We start from the raw sequence: 27,105 nt of genomic DNA on the forward strand, positions 1-27,105 counted from the left end.
GGGGATGAATGCCGTGCCCAGGTGGGACGGATGCCGTGCCCGGGGGATGAATGCCGTGCCCGGGGGATGAATGCCGTGCCCAGGTGGGACGGATGCCGTGCCCGGGGGATGGTTGCCGAGCCCGGGGGCGCCGTGCCGAGGACCGGCGCTGCCGGGCGGGTCCGCGCGTGGCCCCCACGCGTGGGCGGGGCGGGGCGGGGCGGGGCGCGCGCCCGCAGAGAGCCGCGCGCGGCCCCGCTCGGCAGCGCCTCCCGCCGCCGCGGCACCATGTGGCAGCCGGCCACGGAGCGGCTGCAGGTAGGGGGGCCGGCCGGGCTCCGAGCCTCAGGGGGCGGCGGGGCCGCGCGGCTCTGGGGTGGCAGCGGGACCGGCGGAGCATCACTCCCGTACCGGGAGTTCGTGGCAACTTCTCCCCCCGCCGGCGCGGAGGGTGGGTGTGCGGGGATACGGGACGCGCAGTGCGGGGGCCGCTGCCCCGGCGGCATCCCGGGTGTCGCTGCCCGGCGGCTCCGGCGCTCCCGGCGGAGTTGAGCGCCGGCCGCGGGCGGCGGCGCGGCTCGGCGGGGGACGCGCCGCTCAGGGGCTTCTCCGCCGCCTCCTCGGGTGAGGGGCACCCCCGGCCCGGGCCGGCCCTGCCTGACCCGCGGCTGCGGCAGGGTCCCTCGGAGCGGCGCGCGGGGGACGCGGAGTCTCGTGGGAGTCCTTTGCCGCCCCCACGCCCAGAGGTGGGGATGTGTCAGGGTCACCGGGGCACCCCCTTGCCGCACCCTCCGGCGGCGGTCGGGTGTACGGTGCCGGCTCTGCCGTTGTTCGTGTGGCTTGTGTGCGTGTTGCATAGTCCGGGGAAATCCGAGACAGGCAGAGAGCGAGATGAAATAAAACTCACTTTGTAGTTCCGCTGCGTCGGTTTCGTGTAGTTTTCCAGGACAAGTGTCAAGTGAGAGAGAATTGGCTATCTTAGATAAGAACCAATGGGCACAGCAGATGACAAGAAAAGGTTATTATTACTTTTGCAATTCAAAATGAGAATTTGCTTTGATATTATCAAGCAAAAAATTCAGCAGTTTGATTTGAGTTGATAGTAGAGCCAAGCTGAGAGATCCGTGAGCTTTAATCTTCCTGGGAATAATTCCTGGTCTGAAAAAGCCGTACTTTACAATGAAAAGCTTGATTTTTAGTGGATAGGAATGAGGTACCACATACATAGTTGATGGATTCCAGGGTAAAAGTATGTGAGTGTATTATTAGTTATTTCTTTCCTGTGTTAGTCAGAAACCTCTCTGCTAGACACAAGTGGCAGGATGCCCTGAGTGAAGGAGTTAATGGTCTTGGGCGTGGTGGAGGCAGGGGTGTTCCCCGGGGAAGTGCTGATGCAGGGGACAGACCTCAGGTGAGGCTTCACCCAGTGGCTGGTGACAAAGGAGAAGGTGAGGCAAGGGAAGGAGAAAGGGAAAGCCTAGGTTAGTAGTGTTGTGCTGATCTGGATTGTACAGAATGGCTTTGTGTCCCCTTTGTGGAATTATGGAGGTGTTAAAATAACAAGGTGCTATTATGTCAAATATCTGATACTGCCTACAAGAGCATGCAAGGCTAAAGAGAACCAAATGCTTGTGTTTCACCGAATAAGCTTCTGAGTGTAACCTTGTTTAGCTGTATCCTGTGCAGTGTTAGGGGCTGGCCTTAGGGGGCAGGTGGGAATGGCTATGTGCTGTGGGGAACCAGGGCTGTAAGGAGAGGGGATATTGGTATCTGGGCTTCTCACTTACCTGTTGCAGCAGAACCCAAGCTTGTAGCAAGGGGAGCCTGTGACCCTCCCTGTTCTTGAAAGGGAGCCACGAGCACCAAAGTTCTCAGCAGTGGCCACTAACTTTGTGCAAATCTACTTTAGTTGCCTCTGGCTGGAGTCTCCAGGCATCCTGAGCTGATCAAAATGCTGAGTGCCACTAAATGCACTTTTCATCAATGGGAGTTTCTGGGGAAGTACATGAATAACTGTAGGTGCTCTAAAAAATAAAAAAAATCAGGGAGACTCAAAATTGCAGAATTAAAGGATGCTTTGGACTTGTGCCAGCTTCTGAAAAGCCTTGGAAAAGTCACAGAAAGCCCATAATAATTCTGTGTTTACACAAGGGGTTAAATAACAATGTAGTGAATTGTGGACAAAATGAGTGCAGTGAGGGGAAGTATGCTGGGGTAACTAGGATGAGATCCTGTACTCGAAAGCTTAATCGTAATCCGTATGTATATATGAGCTAGAGTTGCATGGGCAATAAGCTATCTAATAACCCCAACCCCTCTGAATTTTTTTTTCTCCAAAAAACCCTTGAAGCCTGGTTCTTTCAAATAGTCTGATCTCCCCTTTACATGTTGTGAATCATCAGCCTGGCCAGAACTGCTGGCAGTGCTGCCTGGTCCCCTGAGGAGAGCTTGTGCACGCTTATAAATGCATCTTTTTTCCCTCCTTCCTCCCCCTCAACATCTTAATTTAGTTTCAGGTGTCCTATGCTGCTGTCTTTGTCCCAGGCTCCCTCCGTCCTGACACGTAACTGCTGTGAAACAAATGGGGGTGTTGAAGGGGGGCCCTCTGCGTGTCCCTGGTATCACAAGCTCTCTCTGGCTGACAAGCAATTGTTGTGAGGATCTGGGTGTGGGATTTTGGTTGTAGCAGGGTGGTATGTGGTCACTGGGTAGAGTAGATGATGGCTTATGGTCTCTGTTAAAGTATTCTGGGATTACAGTTATGGCAGGTCACTACTGTAGGCTATTTAGGGGACGTATAATGGCAGATACAGCCCTGTCTTTTACAGCAGGCTGATGTATGGGGGCAGGAAGTGTGGGGCTGGCCCAGCTTCCTTGATGTTCTAATGTGTGCATGGTATGTGACTTAGTTTTGATCCAGATGTATGTTGTGTCAATACCCAGCTGTGGGGAAGTGCAGGTCTGTTGTTAGTCCGTGGTGTAGCTCTGTACTAAGTAAAACGGCAAAGAAAATATTTTCATCTCTCTGAATATTTCTTTTGGCCTGGTTCAGTAAGGGAAAGTATGAAGTGCCTTTGGAAGTAGATGCCTGTTGGTACGGGTCAGTCCTGCCCTAGGAGCTAAGGCAAGCTGTGTGTGTTTAACTGAAATGGCAGTGGCCATCGCAGTGTGAAGGCTCCTGTCACGTTCTGACAAACTGTGCCACTGTCCTCAATTGCTCACGGGCCTCCTTTCCCAGTCCCACTCAAAGGATGACAAGACTGCACATTCCTGGTCTGCTGCCGTTCATGCAAAATCTCCTTCTGTTCCAAATGTGCTCAGTCCTGTCAAGTCTCATAGTTTGTGCTGAAGTTTTTGGCATTGACTGGATGGGTACAATTCCAGTAGTGAGGTCAGCAGCAAAGCTCACGCATATGCAATAGGAATGAAGTGTCATCAGCAACCGGTTACAGAACACAGTGAGCTGGGGCATGAACTGGACTTGTCCCCACTGCTGTTGTGGCCATTTGCTGCTGAAAACTTCATCTGCTGCTGAAATGTGCCCCCCTTCCCAGAGCCTTGGTTTCTGGCTTTGCTGGAATAAGCTGTGATTATTTTTTTGATTTATGTTTGTTTTTTTTGTTTCATTTTATTTTGGTTTTGTCAGCCTGTTCTCTGCTTCCCTCTGATGGAAGCTTTTCCTGTTATACTGCTGTTTAATGAAGAAGCCTCTCTGTTTCTGGAAGATATGTAGAATTGAATTAAACGGATTAGAAGAATAACCTAGGAAATTGTAGATATTGACGTTTCTTCTTGAAAATATAATACAGCAAAGCCTGCTTTTTCTTTTGCTTTTCTTTCCTTTCACTTTTTATGGTTCTTTCACCTATAGCAACATTGAAGTTACGTCTGTTTTCTCCAAAGTTAGTGGGACAGGTAGTTAGATGTGAAATCATACATCTGGGATGTTTCAGGAATGTACCACAGGGATCAGCAAGTCTCTGATGTGGTAAGAAGATCATGATTTTGCAGGTAATACAGGATTAGCTTTATTCACACTTAATTTAAGAGAGATGATCTGGGACTGTATCTGTTTTCGCTTCTAATTTTTGTGGTGGCATTCCTGACTTGTGTTTGGTAAAGTGCAGGTGAGCATATGGAACATGTGTGTACCTCCCAGCCTTCTCTGGAGCAGCAACCAAGATTGCTTCAGGTATTTAAAGGTCGTTCCCCCTGCTGGGAATGTGGAGACTGCAGTCTGGAGCTCACTGTAGCTGCCTGATCTGATTTGCCTTGCCGTGTTTGCAGCAGATCATATAAATGGTTATAAGCAGTGAGTACTGATTTATGGCTTGATGTTTGTGGCAGTGGCACTTGTTGAAATGATGCCAAAAATATTGTGAAATCTTTCTTTAAAACTATTTCCACATTGACCCTCTGTGCCTGGCTCAGCAGCCCTTGGCAGCACAGCTGGGATTTTGGAGCTGGTGGTCTCAGTGATGCTCCTGTGAGGACTCTGAAGTGGTGTTTGAAGACAAGCAAGGTGTTCTCATAGCCTGAGAGGTGGCTGCTATTTGCTTTGTAACCTAATTTTTCCTGGAAGCTTGATGCCAGATATTGTTTCTAGATAATAAATCCCAGTGTGCATAGTTTCTGAGGTTGTGCTGTTTATAAGCCCTGCTTATAAGTTTCCCTGCTTCTCTTGACACACGTGTGTAACAGGGATCACCATGTTCAAACAGCTTTTCCCCCGGAGCAGCGGTGCAGCAGTGCTGGTGCTGCCCATCCCCGTGCTGTGCTGCCGGGTGTCCCTGAACTGAGCCATGCTCATGAGCCCTCTTTTCAGAGAAGGTCTCACTCTGCTTCTGTGGGTGGTACAGGGGGTGGGCTCAGATGAGTGGGGAGAGGAAGAGGGGAACAGACAGGGGTGCTGTGTCATGGAGCTTTGGGCTGGACACTGCTTGGCTTCATACAGGCATGCAATTCACAGTAGGACTTCAGTGATTCTCTGTCTGCTCATCTGGAACTTCAGTATCCTGATTGAAACCCACAGTTTGGGGCCAGTTTTGGGCAAGGATTTAATAATGGATGGCGGTAGTGTATTGTTAGAATTTATTTCTTTCATAAAGTTGCACATCTCTCCTAATGTGCTGTGAAATACTGTGCAGGAGAGCTGCGGGTGGGCAAGATGAGATGAAGTGAAGCGAGTGATGAAGGGCAGGAAGTTTCAAGTCCTTTACTGGGGCAAGTTGGATTTCCTGAACCCCAGGGCTTTACTCTGCCATCATGTAACTTGTGCAGGTCCTCTGAAGTCCTTGAGAAATAAGATTGTGTAGGGTTGCTTTACCGAAGTCTTTGAGTGGCTGGTGTAATGTACTTCCACATCATTACGATACAGCAGTAAAACAACAGTGTAGCTATTAATGGAAGTGAAAAAAGTGAAAGCAGCAGTATTGGGGTGTTGCTGCTCACCTTTGGGCTGTGAGCACTGTTTTCCAAGGCCTCATAAACATATTGCTTTTTTTACAGGGATTTATTAATGTACTTGTAGCCTTGCATCTTCGATCTACTTTTAAATTTTGTGGTTGTAGACTATTGCTAATTTCATGTATATTACATGCGTCTACTACCTCTAGTATACACATCAATTGCCTTTCCTGTACAAGGAGCATTGAAAAGATCTTTCATTAAAGAGAAGTGAGCTCTGGGTAGATCTACACATGTGTGATGACTTCTAGGTGATCACAGCCACTGTGGTTTGGTGACGTGTTTGCATGTGTTCAGCTGTAATGTGGTTTTAGGTGCTATTGGTGCTTTTAAAATAAGCTTCTAATCCTTTTCAGTGTTCACATGCATATGTGTGTTAAAAATACAGCATCCAGTCAGTTGAAACAATAGTTTTCCAATTTTTATAGCATACGGAAAGCCTTTCTAAACCAAATACAGGCTAGTTGTAAGCACACAAACAGCTGTCTAGGCAGAAACTGCTGCAAGACATGTATAGCAGGACTGATACTACTACTGAACTCTGGTTTCATTAAATATTATGTCAGAAGGAAAAAATGGTAAGTATTTGAAATTTAAGCCTAAGTCATGTGGCTGCAAATGTCTGAAGTCTTGCAGCCCGGTGTTTTGGCACTATATGGCTTCGGGCTATCTTTCAAGGCATCAGTGTTTTTGCACTCATTTGCTGCTATGACTTTACAGCAGTCAGGAATCTTTAAAACAAAGCCCAGTGATTCCAGGAGGCTCATCTGGCACCACTTAGCTCAGGCAGTTCCTTTTTTTCTACATTATTTATTCTTTGTAGAAAATGAATGTCTCTGGAAAAATGTTAATTTTGGGAAGCATTCTGTGACCAAAAGAAAATCAAGATCAGTTAGTGCCTTGTGGAAAACCCCCTGTGGGAATAATCTTCAGGGTTCATTTACAGTGTACTACTAGTTTCTGTTTATGAAACTGCCAGCCTGTTTGATGACCAAGACAAAAAATTTAAGCAGTGATTTCCTTGAAGAAAGGCAAGATAAAGCATTCAGTCTAGTTCAGAATTTTAAGTGCCTGTTTCAGATTTTGTGTGTCCCTGGTGTCATCTAGCAGGACAGGACAGTCAGCAGTGGTGTCCCAGACGTTTCCTTCCAGGCATGGCTGTGTTCTCCACAGACATGCCTCAGATTGGTGCTGAGGTTTTGGGCTAGGAGTCCTCACCCTTACAGTACTACTGTGTATTTGATGTGGCTCTGTGCAGGCAAGAGGAGAGTCTGATTGCCCAGAGACAGGTAAATGTGTAGCTGAAAAGTCCCTTTAAGCAATATTTAGTACTTACAATATTTTTTTCCCCCATAGGGCTTTCATGTATAGGAATTGAACTTATTTGCACTTCATGTAATAGCAGGAACAGTTACAGGTGACAGTGTTAAGTCTTCTCAGCTGTTTCTGAATAACTGTATCCAAACTCTTTGACCAAAGATGTTAAATGTGGATGATTGTACAAGTGTCCTGAGAAGACCTAATATAACATTTCATGATTTGTTTTTCCTGCTGACATCCTGAAAATATGGAGTGGCAAATATAAATCTGTGCGTAGAATCCGAAGGAAAAACGAAAATTTGTGTATTGCCAGTATTTAATATTCTTTTAATGATATTGCTGCTACAAAATTACACATAGCCTCAGAATGGCTAAGCTGGTCTCATAGAACTGACCCCTTGGCAGTTTGGTGACGACTTCAGGAGTGTTGGTCTTTGAAAAACTTTTGTAAGTGTTTTCATTAGGACCATTTAAATAAATGTCCCTTTCACAGACTAATGGCTGGTTTTGGTTCCAGGCAATGAGAGCAGGAGCATTTCTAACTTGAGTTGCTGCTGGTGAGTTTTGCTGATGGAGCTATGCTTGGAGCACAGTGCTGCTGGGTTTGGGACAGCAGCGGGGCAGTTGGAGTCCTTGCACCATCACCCTTTGTGGCCTTGGGTCTGTGCTATGCCAGACAATTTTCAAATGTCTTCTCACATGAAAACACTTTCTCCAGATATATTTGATGGGAGCTGCCAAGAACACTGAGAGCAGATAGAAATGTAATTAAGTGTCCTGAAGCCCAGATTTGTGGCCACCTCTTTCTTCCTATGCCAAGCTCGCTCTGGGTTTGAGGGATGGTTGTTCCATACATCTCACGTGAAGCTTGCAGAATGACCCCGGAGTAAGTTTACAAGTCTCCAGCTGGTTGTATTGAGCTTTTTGCAAGGCCAGGCTTTTCCAGAGAGTGTTTTACCTGGTGGACTGTGCTCTTGTGAAATCTTACCCACTCACTGAGTGTCTGGAGAGGAGAACTGATGTTCAGTCTGGTCCCACTGGTGAAGTAACTGCTTCGAAGCTCTTGCAGTGGGATGTGATCCAAGCTTCAATGGGGTCAGTACCAACCTTGAACCTCAAGAGCTGGGCTGGAAACCCATCCATTGGACTGTTACAGGAGATCCAGAGGGTTTGTATGGTCTCATTTAAAATGAACAATTCTCTCTGCTATGGAGCTTCCTGAGTAATTCTGCTGTCTGGAAGGCAGGATAAGAGGAGTTTGGGGTCTGTGAGGGGCCAAGGCATTGTGATGGTGGCAACATCAAATGCATCATCTGAACCTGCAAGTTTCTAGTTCTCCTTCCCCTCCCTGAGTCTGGGTGTTGAGGGACAGGAGGGAGGGTTGGATGCAACATTCCTTCTCTGAATGGCTACAGGGAGAGGCTCTCCAGAGTGAGTCTCAGCCACTCTGCGGCTTTCCTCTAGCTGGAGACCAGCTTTCCTGCTGTCAGGATTAATCTGTGCTTTCTGAACGGATCATGGTGACACTGACCTGAAAATGGTAGTTTCTTGGGGAGAGAAATCACCCTTCCCTTCTTCCCTGTCATTCTGCTTAAGAAAAACAGGCAAACCAAATTTCTGTTATTATTCATCAAAACTATCCCATCCAAATTAGTATGCTGAATTGGATTTCCAGTGTTGTGTTAAGGAATTTTGTCCTTGGTTTTCTAGTATTGCCTTCTGCTGGGGAGAGGAGCACTGGGAATTTTGTTATGGTGTGCTGGTTATTCTGGCTTTGGCTCTGAGCTGGAGAGTGAAAAGACAAGCAGCAAAATTGCTAGGAAAAGAGTACATCAGACTTCAAAAACAGTGTTTTAATCCCTTTCCCTCTCATTTGAGGCTATTTATTTAACCAAACCTTCTGCCCAATTTTAGCTTTTACGTGTGGCATTTATTATATTTTTTCTGGTTTTTGACCAGAAAAGTACCTTTTGGAACTTAAGCAAACACCAGTTGGCAGCTCCCTCAGCTGCCTGGTTGTCAGGGCACAGTTTGGACTTCTGTCCCAGCTCGCTGCACAGTGTGTCAGCAGAAGACAGCAGTGAATTTTTTTCATCTTTCGGAAAATTGTCAGCCTAAGCATTTTTCTTTTTTCCCTAGTCCATGGGAATTTTCTGTGCCTGACTATAAATTTGAATCAGAAAATGTAGAAGCTTGAATCCTGTCCCAGTGCTTTTAAGAAGGAGCCCATACAGCGCAGATCTGTACAGGCTTCAGTTTTCACAGCTGTGCTCTGTTGTTTGGATTAGAATTAGAAGGAAGGATATTTTGAAAATTTTATGTTGGCCTCTTGATAGTGTGGCTGAAAGGGCCTATTGAGCTTGGTACTGTGTGTTTGAGAAAATCCTGATAGTAAAGACAGCTTTGGTGCCTACTGCTAGAACGAAGTGCTGGAGGGATGTGCAGTGCTGCTGAGGAGTGCTGGGTGCTTGCTTTTTCTGGCAAGTAACAAAGACAAAACCCATCAGTGATTTCTGAGACACCCAAAGCCCTGAGATCCTCCAGCCAAGGATGAGGCATAGGGACTGGCTAGGTCTGGAGCTGGGTTCAGGTTCACCCTTACTGAGCTGGGCTGCCCTGGGAACTGTGGGTTTGTGGCCCTGGCTCCCCTCAGGCTGTGCTGCACTGCCAGCAGCAGTGCTACCTGTTGGGATGATGGGACAGGTGGAACCCTCTCTCTGACATCCTTGATGATGAAGCATCGGTGCTGAAGGCTGCAGAAGGGATGTTACTTTCTGAGATTGGACAGTTCACTTTGATATAGGAGTGTTAAATCACTCAGATTTAGGCATGCAGCCTTAGCTTGGTGCGTTGGGATAGCCTTTTGAATCCATTAACTTTTATCTTGCTATTTGAGATGGCAATGTAACTGTTCCGTGGTTTATAAAGAATGTTAGGAAGCATTTGTTTGTGACTGACTTTTGCTTTGATCTGGTGCGTAGAGGCTGTTTTTTCATTAAAGAGCCTGAAGCTTGGTGCTGGGACAGGTAACATTTTCAAAGGGCAATGTTTTAATCTTGTACTTCTAAAATACAGAGTTGCTATGGAAGGGGGAGCTGAACAATTTGAAAGGTTGCAGAAGCACAGGTAGGATCTGCTGTTGCCTTTTCCCACAGATGGCTGCTGCAATAGTCAGTCTTTTTCTTGTAGCTGTTGAGGTCATGTGTGACTCCTTGTACCTGCCCTTCAGAGTCCTGCACCTTCTGGCTTGGGAACAGGACCCAGAGTTTCCGGGATTTAACGTGTTGTGAAGACTTGGGATTTTGTTTTCCTCAATGGCCATCACACACCGAGTTCAGATCATTTCCTTGGGGGTGTTCAGTGGGAAGTGGGGCTGCCTGGTCTGGGAAATAGCCCTGTCAGAAATACCAGTCTTGCTGTAGGGTCTGCCAAGGCACAGGCAGCCTGTCTGGGCATTATAGCCAGCCTGAGACTCATCTCTAAATGAATGAGGTGACTGCCTTTTGTAGTCAAGGGTAGTGAAAAGCCCTGGCACTTCAAGACAGTGAAAAATATTCACTTATTCTAGTTAGTGCTTAATAATTCCTTTCCTGAAGCTGTTCTCCCCCATCCTGCTCGCATTTAAAATGCTGACACGTCTCAGGCTGCAGAAGTGGTGGAGCTCATCTCTGATGCAATCCCCTTAAAGAACTGCAACACATCTCCCCTAAGGAAAAGTCACCTTTGAAGAGATGCTGAGCTGCAAGTGTGAGCTGAAATGAGTCATGGACAGATCTTCAGCTGGAAAGAGACATTCAGAGCTGAAGCTTAGGGTTTTCACCCCTGTGACTGAATAATCTCGAGAGGTTTTCTGAGCCTGGGACTGTGCTCCAGCAGGGCAGAGCAGGGTCCAGCTGTTTGGGGCAGTGAGATCTGTATAGCTTAAGATAGCTACATGTGTTTGTCAGAAAGACAGACTCTAAGGAGGCTTTGGATGAAGTTAAGTGCTATATAGTGATGTAGATCTTCTGACTGTGGGAGGAGCAGGTCATCCTCAGCTGGGCACTTTAGAGGTCCATGAGCAGCCTGGCATGGCCCAGGAGCCACACCTGCAGATACCTAGCACTGAAATAGCTCACTTCTGGTTGGTTTAAATTACTTTCAGAGTATATTTTTATTGCTTTTTTTCAAGTTGAGCTTTTTATTTCTCTGTATCAGAAGTTGTTCATGCTGCTTACGTGATATTTGAAAAATAGCCAGCTGCAGTGCGTGGCACTGACCAGGGAAGTGCCCATACCTTGTTTAAGTTTACTGCACTGGTTCTGAAAGTAACAGCCTGACCTTTCATTCCTCTGTTATGGTCTGAGGGTGTTCTTACATGGATGTTGAGCTTCCCAAGATAAACAGAGTGAATGTGGTTTGGCATTTAAATCACTAATGTCTATCAAGCTAGAGAGTTTCAGAAGCCATTAATGTCTACAAGAGATGTTATTTTGTTCGCATGGGGATAAACTTTGCCCCTGTCTATATGTGGGTTTTGATTTTGGTCCAAATTCAGATTTTGAGAGTGTTGGTATAAATCTAAGTGCCAATACTAATGCCAGTGGAGTTCTGCTATGTTTCTTTTATTATGACTGAGAAGAAATTTCATGTGTTTTTTTAAAAGTCCAAATGTTACTTGATTTTTTTTTTTTAGAGTAGCTTTATGAGACAAGACTTAATGTCTAAGAGAGCTGAATTAAATGTTTCTGTACGACTCTTTTTGGAAAATGTGTGCTGTTGAGGTCATCCTGGACCAGGCCCTAATGCTGTTTGGATAAGGGGCTGCTCTGTATCTGCCAGAGGAACGTCTGTCACGCAGCGAGTGCACCGCCCGCTCGCCTGGGGCTGGGGGGAATCTGCTTTACAGAATACTTATGGAAGTGTTAATATGCCTCACAGTCACCCAGTTGCTCCCCTCTGGCGGGGGGGAAAGGGGAGTGTGTCACAGAAGGGTGGGAGCAGGGCCATGGCAGCTGCCTGGCAGTGGGCTCAGAGCATCACCAGCCCTGGTGCTCCATGGTGGCTGCAGCTGCTGCCCGGCACAGCTGGGAGCCTGACACACCTCAAGAGCCTCAGGAAATATTTTCTATTTTCAGCCCAAACCCATATAGCTTATTTGTTGATCCAGTTTGCTTCTGAGATCTTTTCTTACTTCCAAATTTTCTTGTGAAAACGTCTTGGATTTGTTTTTTCAAAGGGTGAAAAATGCCCACTTTTATTTTTTTTTCAGTGTTTATCAGGAACAAACAAATGATTCTTATCCAGCAGCCATCATTACAAAAATGAAGTTAAAGAACAGTCTGCCTTATCCTGAGAAAAGAAAACATTGTTTCCAACATGTTCTTACTCTCAAATCCTTACATGTGCTCTAGATAACAATGTTAGTCGCTGCTAACAATCACAGCTGTGCTGCAGAGTCCTCAGTCCAGAGTGGTTTTGGCTGTGCAACACAGTTTCCAGAAAAGTTAGTCTTTCCAGTATCCCAGTTAGTAGGTCCGATCAGGCAGCAGTAGTTTTATTAAGGCCCTTGGGTTGGAGCTCTCGGGCTAGAGGAGCCGATAAAGGCTCCCTTTGCGATGCCAGTGGGGTGGACTGGCCAGGGAGGGAACAGAGCTGTTGGGAGCTCTCCAGGGGAATTGGGGACTACTTTGTAACAGGAACAAACTGACACAGCACAATTTGTCCATCTATTGGAGGTGGGGAGGAATGACTTTAAAGCATATGAGCACCTCCTAAATGTAATCAGTTTTTCCACTGGGAAGAAGATGGTTTCAGTGCCAGCAGTGCTAAGGTGAGTGGATCCTGTGTGCTGTATGGTGACATTCCCCTGGTGAACAGAGCTGCCTGCACCAGAGTAACTCCCCTTGCTTTGCCTGGATGATTCACAATACTTGGCATTGTTGTTGCACTCTTTGGCCCTTCTAATTCATCCTGAGTATGGGTATGAACTAGGAACAGAGATGGTAAAGTCCAGATCTGCAGTGGAACAGGGAGTTGAGCTGGCAGTGCACATCATTGTACAGAAATATGCTGTAATCTTGTCCTCTTTAAGTTCTTATGTATGCAGTGGTTTGTACAGGTCCAGCCTTGGAACAAGGCTTTGGAAAAAGAGTCTGGAAGCAGGTGCCTGCCTGACAGTGCCATGACACTCAGAGCCTGCCTTGATAGATGTGACCAGGAGCTGATGGCTCCATAGTGAGAGTTTGTGCCATAAACACTGTGTGGTGACTTGCTGCCGTGGCTGCTTGAAGCCTTACTGCACACTGCCTGAAGATCCTGGGTTTGCTTTAGGAAATAATAATGCTGTTCTGCTTTGTACACCTGGAGGTCAAAAGGGAATGTGGTTTTTCTAGCTAATCATCTCTCTTGCCAGCTAATTGTAAGTAAAATAAAAAGGGAAAGCATGGAGTCTGGCCAGCACTTAGTAACGTCTGAACCAACAAGTCTAACGTGGTGTTACTTTTCTGACTTGACTTTATTGAACTTCTGTGGGAGTTTGAAGTTTTACCCTAATAAGCTTATCTTCACTTTCACTGTGTAGTTGTTGTTCTTTAGGGTTTCTTTTGATTTTTTTTTCCCCTGAAAACTAGTGTGTCAATATAAAGAATTACTTTGAACAGTGGGTGTGAGATGGCTAAAAAGAATAATGGTTGTAGCTACCAGCACTTATATTATAGATACTCTGTGGAAATTAACAGTAAAGGGTAGGATGCTCACTTACAGGGGTCATATTTACAAAGATCTGGAATATATATCTCCACACCCAGGCAGTGTTTGCTACTGGAGGGATGTGTTCTCATTTAGACCTGACCCAGGATCAGCAGGGCACTTTGGCTGTTGGGGAGGCTGCCCACTCCTGCTGTGCGAGTGAGCAGTTTCTTGATTTTCTCCCTTGACTGTTTTGCCCTCTTCTCCTGCAGCAGCCAGGCCTTGGATGCTGTGTGTCCATTTGCTGAGATGCTGTATGTACAAAGCCTTGGTCCTTGCCTGAGGAGCTGAAGAGTTACAAAGGGAGCAAAATTATTTCAGTTTCCAACATATATGATTCAATTAACATCTTCTTAACCCTGTGTTAATGCCTAACGGCATGTGGTGACTAGTATAAATATTTATTCTTGGTATGTAGCTAGCAGATATGTGGTAGCATTAATGCTAAATTGTTAGTACCCAGTTTAAGTAAAATCAGTTTGTCAGATTGCTTCCTTTTGTGTTTTGTTGTTTTGTTTTGGGTGTTTTTTTTTAATTGGCAAGAGAATCCACAAACAGGGTTCAGATGGCCAGAGCCTCTAGAATCTCATTATCTTAACTGAAACTTGTCACCCTTTGACATTCATAAATGATTTAGCTAGTACATGATTTAGCCACAGGGGAGAGATGGAATTGACTGTTATAACCATCCTTCACTTCTAGATGCTAATGATAAACTACAGGCCACAGCTTTGAAGAATTAATAGGTCTTGGTTTAGAACAATATTTTTGTATGCTGGAACATCTCAATTCCATTATATTTGGTAACATTTCATTCTGGAATACCTTCACTTAAAAAACCTGGAAGGTGCTCAAAGAACATCCTCTGATGTTGCTCTTCAGCTTTTTACACCCTGCAGATGTATTGCCAGTGGTCTGCATCTTCTTCTTTAGAAAAAATCAAATTGTTTTGTTTATGTTGACCTTTCCTCACTCACCAGAGGAAATAAGTTGTTTAGACAATGTGTGGGGATTAGCTGTGTAACGAACTACCACAGTAAACAAGTAATTAATTCTCATCTAAACATATACTGTGCTCTCTGCCTGGGTTTTTTGGTGTCTTCTGGAAAAGAAAATATTTTTCTGTCTAAAAAGCATTTCCTACCCAGTGACTAGCTTAAAAGAAACAGCTTGAAAATCTTTCCTGTCTGTAGGAAAGGATTAGTGCATTCAGTTTGCCATGCTGGTTAACATCAGTGTGTGTTTTTCTAGCACTTTTTTTCCTCAATTTTATGTATCTACTGTTAATAAATATAGGTACAGAAATTACAGTCTGTCTGAGCCAACTGACTTGATCTTTTCATTTGCTAATGCTGATGCTGGGGTTTTGCAAAGGATAATCTGAGGATTCAGGCTTGGCTTTGCTCCTGTTTGAAATCACTGTTAAAATATTGAAACTTTTGCTGCTGGATAAGGGCAAGGGGGTCATGCCTTTTTCCCCTTTTCCAGGAACTAGATCAGTGGGCAAAATACAGCTCTAGTGTATTGAAGGAGACAAGTGGTTGGTCAGTGTGCCTGTTGGAGCTCTGTGAGTGGGATGTGCTTTGTGCAATTGCAAGCTGGGGTTTAGCATGAGATGTGTTTCGGAGCACAGCCAGTGACAGATGGGTTTTGCTGACCAGATTTTGCCTTTAGAAACAAAAGTGTAGCGTTTATTTCAGCTTCTAAACCAGGTTAGTGAAGAGATGTTAGCAGTACCAGGTGCTGTGCAGCTGTTTGTTTGCGGAGCTTAATGTTTTTTATGCTGTTACTGGTAAGCAAAGGACAGGTGGGGTTGAAGATACTGATATTTACAGAAAATGGGCAATCAAGGCTGGCAAACACTTATGTCCTCAGTATTTCTGCTCAGCCTCCCTGTTAATTCAGTTTTTTTTTTTGCTGTTGGCTCCTGGCTTAGCCTGTTGCAGTTCTCTACGGGCCAGCACAGGGGCTTTTGACACTCTGCAGGTGGCATTTCACTGGCATCACTCCCTCTTAGCAAGCTGCCCTGCAAGCTGTCTGATCTACCTGTAACTCATGAGGATGAAATTATTTCAGATCATGAGTATCTTCTGAGTTTTCCAGTACCACTTAGTTGTTTCCAGTCCTGCTGTTTCCAGCACTGCTCAGCAAGGTCGTGTTGTATGTGTTTCCTAAGCATGGGCTTCCTGGGCTGCTCTGCAGCATGGTGGTTTCCTTGGGTGACTTGACACTGAGGTTTCAGTGTCATTTGGCTGCTGTATCATACTTCAAGTGAGTGATTAACTTGTCTGGTTTCCTTGCTGATTCCTGGCAGAGCTGTTTGCCTTCTTTCAAATCATGTATCACTTTAGTCTGACCTCCTCCATAGTCTGGCATTTCTGTAGTGCCTCATTTACTATAGATGTGTGATTACATGTGATTTTCTGTCTTAAATTATTGCTTTTTTAAGAGTTAGGTTTTATCTGTTCCTGTTGCAGACAACATCTAAAACTGTGATTGAGGTGCTCAGAAAACTTGGAGGCAAATGAGAAGATTCCTAAATTTATTCACCCCTTGAAATCCTTCAGCTATGATGGTTTCCATACTAACAGATCTGTTACCACTTTAGGTGATCAGGGGTGAAAGCAAGAACTTTAAGGAAGGTGAGCTCTGTGATAACAATAGCCAGATTAGACAGCCCCAGTGTTTTTTCAGTAGCTGTGTTCTTTGGCAAAAATAGATCTGAAATGTTTTCAAAGGCTGGGTACAGGATGAGACCCATAAATAGATCCTGTAAACCTGCTCTCCTGAAATGCAGAACAATCCTCAGTAGTCGCATCTGAAAACGGTGAGCCATTCATGCTGCATATACTCACACATGAGTGTACTGCCGTGAAATTATCACAGAACTGGAACTAAAGCAAGCTGAAATGGAAAAGCCATGCCAATGGAAATAATAAAAAGAGGAGTCATGCCCCTAAAAATGCTGCAATGTAATTGCTATGAAAATCTGCATGTATTTACAATAACAAAGGTCTCATTTCTGCAAAACTTTGCCATATGCGTATTTTTACGTACTCTGAGCAGCCCCCGGCGCCCACAGGCCTGTGGTGAGTAAGGGACTGAGGCCTTGCAGAGTGTTCAGTGTTTCAATGCACATGGATCTTTTCCAGAACTGAAAACATCTTTTATTCCCTGGGCTGAGCTGGCAGCCGGCACAGAAGGCAGTCTGCTTTATGTTTATCAGTCCGGGGAGAAGTCCAGTTCTTGTGAGTGTATATCTCATCTGCCAAGAACACCAATAGTAACTTAACTATCTTCCACCCTCTTTTTTTTTTTTCTTTTCTTTTTTTTCTTAATTACTTCAATATGGCCATTTAGGGAAGCATTTAATTTTTTAAATATGTCGAGGAAGATATTAGTGAATTGAGGGTAGAGGTTTTAACCTTGTGATATCCAAAATTTTGCTGACAGTTGGCCATTGCTGATGGCTGGATGCTGTGTGATTTGTTCTGGGAGGTGCTGTGGGAGCATCCTGCCTTGTGTGGACTAGCTCCGAGCAGGGAATCCCATCTTGCCATGCTCTCCATGCCCCTCAGCACAGTGGGATGCCACCTGCATTATAGAGCCATTTTGGGGTGCCTGCAGAGGATTCACATGTGAACCTTTTTGGGGAAATACTGCCCTGTGCTTTCATCTATGTGGAGTATATTTAGAGAGAACAAGAAACCTGGTCCTGATACATTCATTAAACTATTCTGTTCATGTTAATTGGTCTAATTTAAATTGTGGTGTAGGTATGTAAAAATGGCCTTGATCATTTTGGGCTTGGCTGAAACCCTCTGATTCAAGGCTATAAATAAACCCCTGGCAGTGAGTGAAAGTCAAAGGGCTTTTGAAGGGTCTTCTCAGATGATTCTTGTGCCCATGTGTGAAGAAATGTAGATGTATGAAAGGTTTCTTGAGTAGCTGAGGAAAATATAAAAGCCTGTAATGGTGTGTTTTACCTTCAGATTTTTTTAGTTACTAGAGTTCTAGGAAGAAAATTTCTTGCATACATTTTGGCAGCCCTTTTCACTAACTGAATACCAGGTTTATTGCTGTATGAACTTGATAATTAGTTTGTAATCCGTGTATAGGCATTTCATCCTGGTGGCTTTCTTGCAGAGAATAATTTGCCTTTTATTTGTTGAGAATGGTTTTTTTAGTGAAAACAGAACTCCCATTCATGATGGGCACAGCAAATGTAGTAAAACACTATCATAGCTGGGATTTGTTGTACGCTATGAATTTATGTCAAGAATGTTAATGATTTGTTTATGAATAAGTGAGCCTGTAGTATTGTGAAACATTATCTGGCAAGGCTGCTGAATGGACATTTTGAGAGCAGAGGTTTCTTCAAGTGAATAAACTGTAGATATTTGTGTGTCTCAAACTACTCATAAGTAAACGTATGTATTTTAAGCAGAAGTGTTTATTTAATGTATTATCATCAATGGTGCTCATCTGACAGATATGTGTGGGCCACTTGATAACAAGCAAAGAGGTGGTTAAGTACTTTTTAAGAGCAGTTAAATCTTCTTTTAGTGGGCTTTAGTTTAAAAATAAGGTTTTCTTCCAGAAAGTAACACAAATCCTTAAGCAGAGCAGTGTGATGTTTGCAGAGTCAGAGTGGATCAGCAAGGTACCCTGGTTTTGCATTGTCTCACTTGGATGTAGCACCTAGTTTAACTGAGCCACTTGAATTTACTGATAAAGTCACCACTTGGTTTCCAGTATGTTGTACTGGCTACACACCCAAATACACACCTTCCTGACAGGGGCTTGGGATGGATTTACTGCTTTCTTCTAATGCCCATTTTCTTGGAAGCATACTTTCTGATTGGCAGAGGAGGTGGTTCATTACCATCTTACATGAGCCCAAAGATCAATAATTATCTCCTGTGTGTTGGGGAGTACTTGAGAGAATAAAAACACAGACACTCAAAATAATAATTTGGGGGCTAAATTGAATCTCATCCCAGGCAATGATTCCTTGCATTGCCTGTTACAATTTGCATAGTCAAGGTGTTGGATCTTATCACTGATATGACAAATCTGACCTACAACTGATGTCCAACAGGACAAAGTGAGAGCTCTGTCACTGTTTTGGACTCCTTAGTCAACCTAATGTGGGACTTTCCATGCTAAAGTTAAAAAAAAATGATTGCAATATTTATCTTCTCTCCAATTATCCTTCCTCTAAAGAGTTTTATAGCTGGTTAAATGGGTTGTCACTCAAGTGAGATTCATGCATTTTCAAATGTTGCTAAGCCTCTTGAAAAAGGTGATGACACTGTAGCAGGAAGCTTTGCTGTGTGACTTCATGCAACATGGGCAGCTGAGCCCAAAGCAGAGGGACTTCAAGGCTGGATTCAGAAAGTGTCAGAGGCAGTTGGTGTTGTGTATCCAAGCTGCCGTGTGCAGGGTGACTTAATTCAGCCTGATAAATTATGACATTTCTTGAAGTAGTGCCCTGTACTTTTTAATGAGCTGGGCTATCAGCTCTGCATCAGTGGATAGTTAAAATGAAACAAGAATTGCTTTAACATTAAAACTGTGCCTGGAGGACTTTTCTGAGAAATTGCTTATGATTATTAAGTGAATATAATACAGTAAGACAGCCTTCCTTCTTTGCTGTTCTTTTTTCATACCAAGTACAGTTCTGGAAGTTGAAAAATGTGCAGATGGAAAGTAATGTTTAAATGGGAATGGCTTTGAAAGCTGTGCAGTGCTCTCTCCCTTTGAATGGGCATAGGGAAAAGAGGTAAGTCACAATATATTGAGATGAAACTTTTATAGATAAATTGAATTTCCTCTAAATATGGTTTGATCATGTGCCAAACAGAAAGGAGGCTAAAGGCAGAGCACTTCATGTGCAGAACTGGAGAAGAATGTCTTCCAAACCAAATGGGCTGGGCCAAAATGAACCTTGCATTCCTCATTCTTTCTGCTGTGCATGCACACTTAGAGCTAAAGAACTGGAAAGGTAGCCGTCCTCTGTGAGAACTGATGAGGAAGCAGCTGTGGGGGTCGGTCGGGCTGGCTGCAGCCTAACCTGCTACAGGGCAGCAGCACCCCGGGTGTTTTGTGCAACCTGAGGCAGGTCAGAGGCCTTGCCATAGGTAGCTCTTCCAAGTTATCACTGAGATTTACCCGTGTCCTGCCTGTGTTATTTCTTCATTTCATGTGCAATGCTGTGCATGTTGCTGCCTCTGTTTTCAGAATTACCTCCTGTTTCTTCCCTAGAATCATCTCTGAGATGGTGTTTCAGCAAATAAATTGCCCCCCAACTCCAACCCAGCAGCACACATTCAGGGATGAAGGCAAAGAGGGAAGGTCGGTGGAAAATGATGAACTGATTTGTTCTCTAGATAGACATTTGTGCCCTTTTTCCACTCAGATACCACACCATTAAGCACTATTAAATATTGGCAGCTTCACTGTAAACTGCATTCATGATTTCTCTACAGTGTATGCAGAAAAGGCAATCCCAAATCTCCTTCAGGAATGGCTTTACTCTGCCAGGTTGGAAACATCGGTGATAGCCACCAGAGTCTTTTAATTTCTGACTATAATGGTGATAAAACATGAAAGTGGAAGTGCTCATGTTGTTGAGCATGAGTTGGAATGAATCAGCTTTCTACAGATACTACAGGGAAAATAGATCATAACACATAGCCCTGTTTCGTGTGCTGGTTGAAGCTGTTCCTCTTTTAATCTTTATAGAAGGGAATGAGCACCTTGTATAATATCATGGTTTTCAAAGGATTTCCAACCTGTATTTAAAACAAATTATTTTTTAAAAAACCTGTGTTTTAGCAGATGCCCTTGTCGTACATTTTTTCATTGTGTGTCAGTCAAAACCCACAGTCACCCTGTGTGGATAACTGCAGCATACACTCCCCTGGCCTGAACAACAGACAGTGGTGGTAGTTGGGGTTCCTGTTTCTGCAGGGAGTTGCTGTGGCTTCAACCTCTGATTTTCTCTGTTGTGCTGAGGATGACACCGAGATGCAATGATAGCCTATGTGTGCTTCAGGACAGGGAAAAAGCAAAACTTGGAACCCTTGAATTGTGGTGGTTGCTGGATTGCACCCAGGAAGGAACTGGCTTTGTTGAATGATCAAAGGTCCCCTTCGCTCATCAGCTGCTGGGAATGGGGCAGCCAGATGTTTATGTAGCCGATTGTCTTGTAAAACTGTAGAATTGGCTTGTGCAAATAGCTGTGCATGCAAAACTTGACTGATGTTATTTCAAAGGCTTTTCTAATGTCATCTGAAAATCTGTTCCAGTCAGACAACCTGGGATCCAAAATTGAAAAAAAATCAAACAAGGATACCTTCTGTTCCTCAAACCATCTGACACTAAAAATAGTGTAGCTGGATTAAAGGTTGGTCTGTAGGAGGGGAACTAGTGGTGATTAATTGATGTGGAGTTAAAGTCCTCTCTGAAAAATCTGTGACTTCATTTAACAACTTGCCCAAGACTTCCCACTTTTGAGGTTATCTGTTTCAAGCTTTGCTTCTGGACTGAAATGACATACTTTCTTTAAAAATGAAAATATTTTACTTGTGGTGGTCTCCCAAGTAACTTACCAACAGTACAAACATTTTTACAGACTTTCCTCTAAATAATAGTAATGCTTTGAAGGCAGGAAAACAGCCATCTGTCATCGAGCTCAGAATTACCTCTCAGCAAGAGAAATGTTCATTTTGAGTGTTCAGCTCTGACTACCTTTTGACTTCCCAAGTGGAGACCTAGAGGCAAAGCCTTATTTTGTGCCCACGTGGAATGTTTTGTGCTGAACATTCCTGATTAGGATGTAGGCAGAGCAGCTTTGCAGTGGGCAGTGTTTGGGATCTCAGCAGCTGTAATGAAGCTCTGAGGAAAGTGTGTGGTGGCGAGGCACAAGTCTTGTGGAGTTGTCACGTTGTGCTCTGGCTGATGGGTAGCTCTGCTGATAAATGCTCTCCACAGTGCTTCCCTTCTGAGGACGGTGTTCCGTCAGACTGGTTGGTCTTGATCCTCCCATCCATCGACTGGTATTCACTGTAATTGCTTTCTAAATGACCCTTGCTTTCCAAACATAAGAAGCTGCATTAAACACTTGGGGCTAGAGAGTTACTTTTCCTAAAAGTATTTGTGGAAGAAGGAAACTTCAAAGATTCCCTTGAAAAGTCTTCTGTGGATTTTTCATTGCAAAATTGGGGCTGACCAATAGAGAAGTGTCACTGGAGATTCATACTGAATCCCTGTGTACATTCATCCATCTGCCTCGTATTTACAGTTTCCCCCTAAATGGTTATTTTTTTTCTTTTCTTTTGGCTAAATTACTGTCCTTGACATCAGTGAGTATGGCTTGGAGATCTTTCAAAGAACTGTACGGCCATTCTATATGCAAATACCTTAGATAAGCAGAGGTGAAAAGCCATCAGCAGGGCTGCAGCATGAAGAATTTAATGAAAAAAATGAATTATAAGATTGATGACCCTTGTGCTTAGTGGTCAGAATGCAAGTAACAAGAGCTGCAAATCTGGGCAGAAAGACATGCTATAAAAAGCATTATCTCAAGATTAAGCTGTAGAGGACACATTTTTGCATGATAATCTACTGGATTTATTTTGACATTTGTTTATTTGTGGTGATGGTGGTTATGAAAGTGGAATTTTTAGCAGTTTTGCTATAATTATAGAGGACTGAATTTGTAAAGCTGCTCAAACATTTTGCATCAGAGTTGAGTATTTTCTTTCAGCCAAATATATATTTCTTTTAATAAAGAAAAGTCATATGTCTTGATACTATTTTCCTCAGAAGAATGACTAATAGGTATTCACAGGATTCAATACTTTAATATTTTATCAGAGGCCCCTAAATTCTTTTATTCCCTTCTCTTTCAGGGTAAATCATTTAGATTTCAGCTGCATCAAGTTTGATAAAAGCCACCTTGTTAACATCTGCAGAACTACAACTCTGTGCTCTTTGAGGGTTGTTGGAATAACTGTATCACTAATGCTTCAAAGTTAAGTTGAATGGGGCAGAGGAGGAAGACAGTTGGGAAATGCTGGGCAGGCACTTAATTTATTTTAATTTTGTTGGTTCTTTCACATCTGTTTAACTAGTTGCCTGACACAGACAGACAGGGGTCTGTAAATGTAGTGGGTATTCAAAGTATTTCCATCTTGTATTATAGGGTTGTATTTTATATCTCTATCTAGAGAAGCTCAGGGCCTTAACATCCCAGGTCCCTTTCCATGGATCTTGTTGTTCTATATAACTTCATTTGTTCTAAGCTTAAAACATGTTAAAACACTGCTTGCAATAATTGGCAGAGTTTGCATGAACAAACACTTGATAATAATAACCCCTCTCCTCCCCCTGCAAACAACCCTCTCATCTACATTCTTGTTTCTTTTGCAGCTTCATTTCTCAAAGTTGAGCCCAAACTTGAAAACACAGGTTTTTTTTCAATGCAAAACAATTTAGGTTTTAAAGTGGCTGAGAATGGATCGAGTTTGAGGTGGTGAGCAATCAATGGATGGGGGGAGGAAAGTTGAGACTGTACTGAGAATAAGGATGTTCCTCTTTGTTGCTGAATGGAATTATTTATTCTGTAGGTTTTTTGTGTGTAGAAACTTGTAAGTCATTGCTGTGTTGAACAAAGTTTGGAGCAGATTGGACAAAAGTGAGAGCATAATTACTGGAAACAGAGGAAGTAGCTTTCACAATGTAGAGGTTGAATGATGATCCTTGTACATGCCTGAAGTCTTCCAATTCTGCTGGTCTTGCTGGAAGGGAACATTTGGATAGTTTCAAACTTTTCTGTTTCCTTTAGTTAAACAATTCATTACTTCCATCATTCAGTGCACTTAATTTCATTGGCAATGTTGAAGTGTAAGACCAAGACAGTTACATCTCTAAGATGTGGTAGTAATTCTTCATGTAGGTAGCACATGTAAAGCAGCAGTAAAGATGAGGGTAGTTCTGTTGCTGTTGAAATTCAGATTGTTTTGCCAGAGATTTCTGTAGAAGCAGGGTTGTTTTCTTTTTCATGGCATATGAGATTCCTAAAGACTGGGATTTGGTTATGAATGACCACGTGTTTCCAGAATGGAATTACTTGGAATGAGTTTATTTAATGGATTGTGGGTTCCTCCAGAGTGATGCTGCAGTGCCTGTGTGAGGAGTTAGCTCTTTTTAATTGGTCCCATATGTACTGGCAGATAGTATATTAACCATGCCTTGAGGGGATAAGGGCATCTGGTTGAATCTCATGGTGCATATTTTATTTCTTTTCTGGAGGGATTTGCCTTTTTTTCCCATGTTTTTTTTTTCCCTCTTTGTTCTTAGAACTGTAGATATGTATATATATGTATAACCACTAGCGTTTTGAAACTGAATACTCAACTGAGGGATTAGTTAAGCTTCTGCAAAATTATCTGAACTTTGCTGACAAGTAAAGAAGAAGAAACTGAGGTTTTATAGAGAAGCTGGAGTTTCTGAGTAAGTATCTCTGAGTTTGAATGACAAAATTGCAAGAAGTCAGAAGCTTAATATCCGTCTTGTCAAGAGCTAATGAATGGTTCTTTGAAAACCAGAAAAATGGAAGCATCAGAAAAGATTAATTACTTCTGGAAAAACCTTGAAAACACTATGCAGATTTAAGCTTTATATCTGGAGGATGTGGATATTGGAAGGCTGTCCTACCCATAGGCCCTGTTGGCCTTTACAAAGGGGAGCACCATCCTCAGCCATTTTACTTGACTTATTCTGAACTGTACAAAGCAGAGTAATTCAGCATGTGGCTGTTTTGGCTCAGCTTAACAAGTAAGTTAGTTGCAGGAGAAACAGGAATGTAAATGAGTTGGTCTGATTTTTCTTTTGTAAAGGTTTCTTGGTGCAAATCCTGTCAATTATCCAACTCCAAAGTTTTGCTGAATTAATGAGACACTTTGTAGAAAGGTATTTTTGATCACTTTCTGTAGAATCCCTTATTTCTGACTCTCTAGTGTACTACTTTTATTCATGGCTTAAAGAAGTGGAAAGACCTACTGTGTGAAGTTGCCCTGGGGTAGTGGTTATGTATCTGCACTGCAGTGGACCCAATTTTCCTCTATATTTTGCATTGTCTGCTCAAAGGTTTGTATAGCTATAATCCTGGCAGAGTTCCCCCATGATGAATCATTTGCTGTTGGAGGTGTTGCAGAAGATGAAATGCCTGTGAGTATAGTCAGGGCTGGGGAGGATCCTTGAGATGGGACAGTCGTGCTGGCCAGACACAGCTCCCTGGGGATGCTCTGGGGCAGGTACTGATGGTGCTCATGGGGATGTGTGGCAGGAGGGAAGGCTAAAGCCACCAGGCTTCTTCATCCTTTGCAGGGACTGAGGAGGTATACTCTGATGATGGCTTCCCAAAAAGGCTGAGCTGCTGAAGATGCAGGTCCATTCCCTCAGAAGTGGCTTGTGTCCATGGGAAATAGGAGGACCCCTTCTCAGAGACCCTCAGGAGTGCCAGGTTTAAATCTTGGGGGTGGTTCTGACCTGGAAAAGGCAGTGCTGTACATTAGCATCAAAGCACTCAGTGATAAAATAGTTTTAGAGGAAGGAATGGATGCTTGTTATTTTGCAGCTGTAAATACAATAACTCATTAGACCAGAAATGAATTTGATTTACATTTAGCAATAGGTAACCTTTTTTGTCAAGAATTTGTACACTTTGTTTGTCCACAGTATTAAACAGTGTTACTTGTAGCATATAATCAGGGCAGATTCCTTTTTTGTAGCATGTGCCTTTGTCACCCAGTCTGTATCCCTGTCTCAGAAGAAGTGTCTTAGCAAGGCAAGAGAGGTGTCATTGAACTACATAACTGCTTACCAAGTTATTGCTTTATTGCAAAAAATGAAGGAGAAGAGTGGCAGAGTGAAACACTGGTTTTGAAAGGGCTGCATTGCAGAATGCAGTGGCTGTCTGGCAGGTATTGTCTGAGATGGGCTTGTTGTGCCAGGCACAGAGTGAGGAGAAAAACTTTTTAAAGCATCCTCTAACACAGACATTATTGGAAAGCCTCCAAGGGCAAATTAAAAAAGCAACAGCTGCCTTCATGCTGCAGGATTCCATTGTTTTAATATTGGGCCAACTATACCAAATAATACATGTATTGGAAACTCATGTTAGGAGAAAAATATGTTGGAAAGCAGCTTAGGGGTCAGCTCAAAATCAGAGTGAATGAACTTGACGTATCTATGCTGCTGCGTGTTCTATTTTGTTCTTTCTTTTCTTGTCAGTTCCTATTCCTTAATTTATTTCTACTTTTTTTTTTTTTTAAACCATTGCCTTGTCTTGAACTTGTATTTTGACTGCCATTTGTCCTGAAAAATGCTGGAGCTGATAAATTCTTCTGCTTCCACTGAGAAATTCTGGTGTCTTTGAAACTGTAATCTAGTTTAAAATTCCAGAACTAGTTCAGCTGTGACAAAGTTATTCGATTTTGAGAGTTAACAGTAATTTCTGGGGCCAAAATTTTGGTAGTAGTTACTTATGAGAACAGCTCTGTTGATATATTGGTCAAGGTCTTTTTATGCTTTAGTTCTATTGATGCTAAAAAATGTTCTGTTATAAAATATATATGCCGTGAACACCAGGCATTGGAAGCTACAGCTTATTTCTAAATATATTTAACAGTCATCAGTAGATAAAAGACTGTAAAAACACAAACCCAAACAGGTATATTTAGATGTTTGTCTTCTATCCAACATGCCTTTGACCTGGGAATTTAAGCAGTGTAATGTAGAGACTGATGAAAGAACATTTTACTGTGGTACTGTGACTCATGTCTTAGGAAGGTCTTATTTTTATGATTTTTCATGATTTTTTTTTTCATGATTTTGAGTATCCTGAAATATTGACTCCTTCCTTCCTACTCTGGTGTGGATCTCTGTAGTGAGGCTTTATGTTCTGAGCAGTTGTGACTAAACTGAGAACTTGGTCTCTGAATATCCTGTGTACTTAGATTTGTTTAGGTTGGGATTTAGTTTGACTGATGATAGAGAGATGTTAGAGGATCAGTCATGAAATTCTCATCTGGCTCTGAAGTTCTCTGTAGTTTGGAGGGTGTTTGTATCTGGGACTGTTTTGTTTGGGCAGCAATCCTGCTGATTGGAATCGCATAAGCTTGGCAACAGAATGGGGGCATTCAGCCAGAGCAAACTTGAAGTACACAGGGTCTGAGAACAAAACGTTTCACATGAATTAAATTGTGAGGAAACAGAAATTCTCTAAACTTGTAAGAAAACAAGGCAATGTGAGCACCGTCACACAGGCAGCTGTGTGATCACAGCTATTGATAGGGAGTGCCGGTTCTATTTATGAAAACTTGATGATTATGTGTTTTTAAGGGATAGGTCTTGCTACCATGGGAAAAAGAAGATTCCCAAGAAATTGGTGTCAGAGTGAGATGGAATAATTCTCAGTACTTGCATGCAAAGATCCAGTAGCATCTTTGCTGGAAAGCCTTTTGACACTCAGCTGATTTTGGTTTCCTATGTTTGTCATGCTTTTCTGTCTGCAGTCTTGTGTCCCTTTCCTTTCATTAT

At 43.3% G+C, this 27,105-nt stretch overlaps 1 protein-coding gene across 7 annotated transcripts in view; it reads left to right on the top strand.

Moving 5' to 3' along the window:
• PID1 (phosphotyrosine interaction domain containing 1) overlaps positions 1-27,105 on the top strand; it is a 94,579-nt gene that overhangs the window by 9,231 nt on the left and 58,243 nt on the right. The window contains exon 1 of one of the 7 annotated variants that reach the window (XM_068200866.1): positions 152-297. The exons of 2 other annotated variants lie outside the window; for them this stretch is intronic. In XM_068200866.1, the coding sequence (XP_068056967.1) occupies positions 268-297 (30 nt within the window). In that variant the 5' untranslated portion in view covers positions 152-267. 4 more of the 7 variants (XM_068200867.1, XM_068200870.1, XM_068200868.1 and 1 more) reach the window with 4 other exon arrangements.

This window comes from Anomalospiza imberbis, chromosome 10, assembly GCF_031753505.1.
Source record: "Anomalospiza imberbis isolate Cuckoo-Finch-1a 21T00152 chromosome 10, ASM3175350v1, whole genome shotgun sequence".
Lineage (NCBI taxonomy): Eukaryota > Metazoa > Chordata > Aves > Passeriformes > Viduidae > Anomalospiza > Anomalospiza imberbis.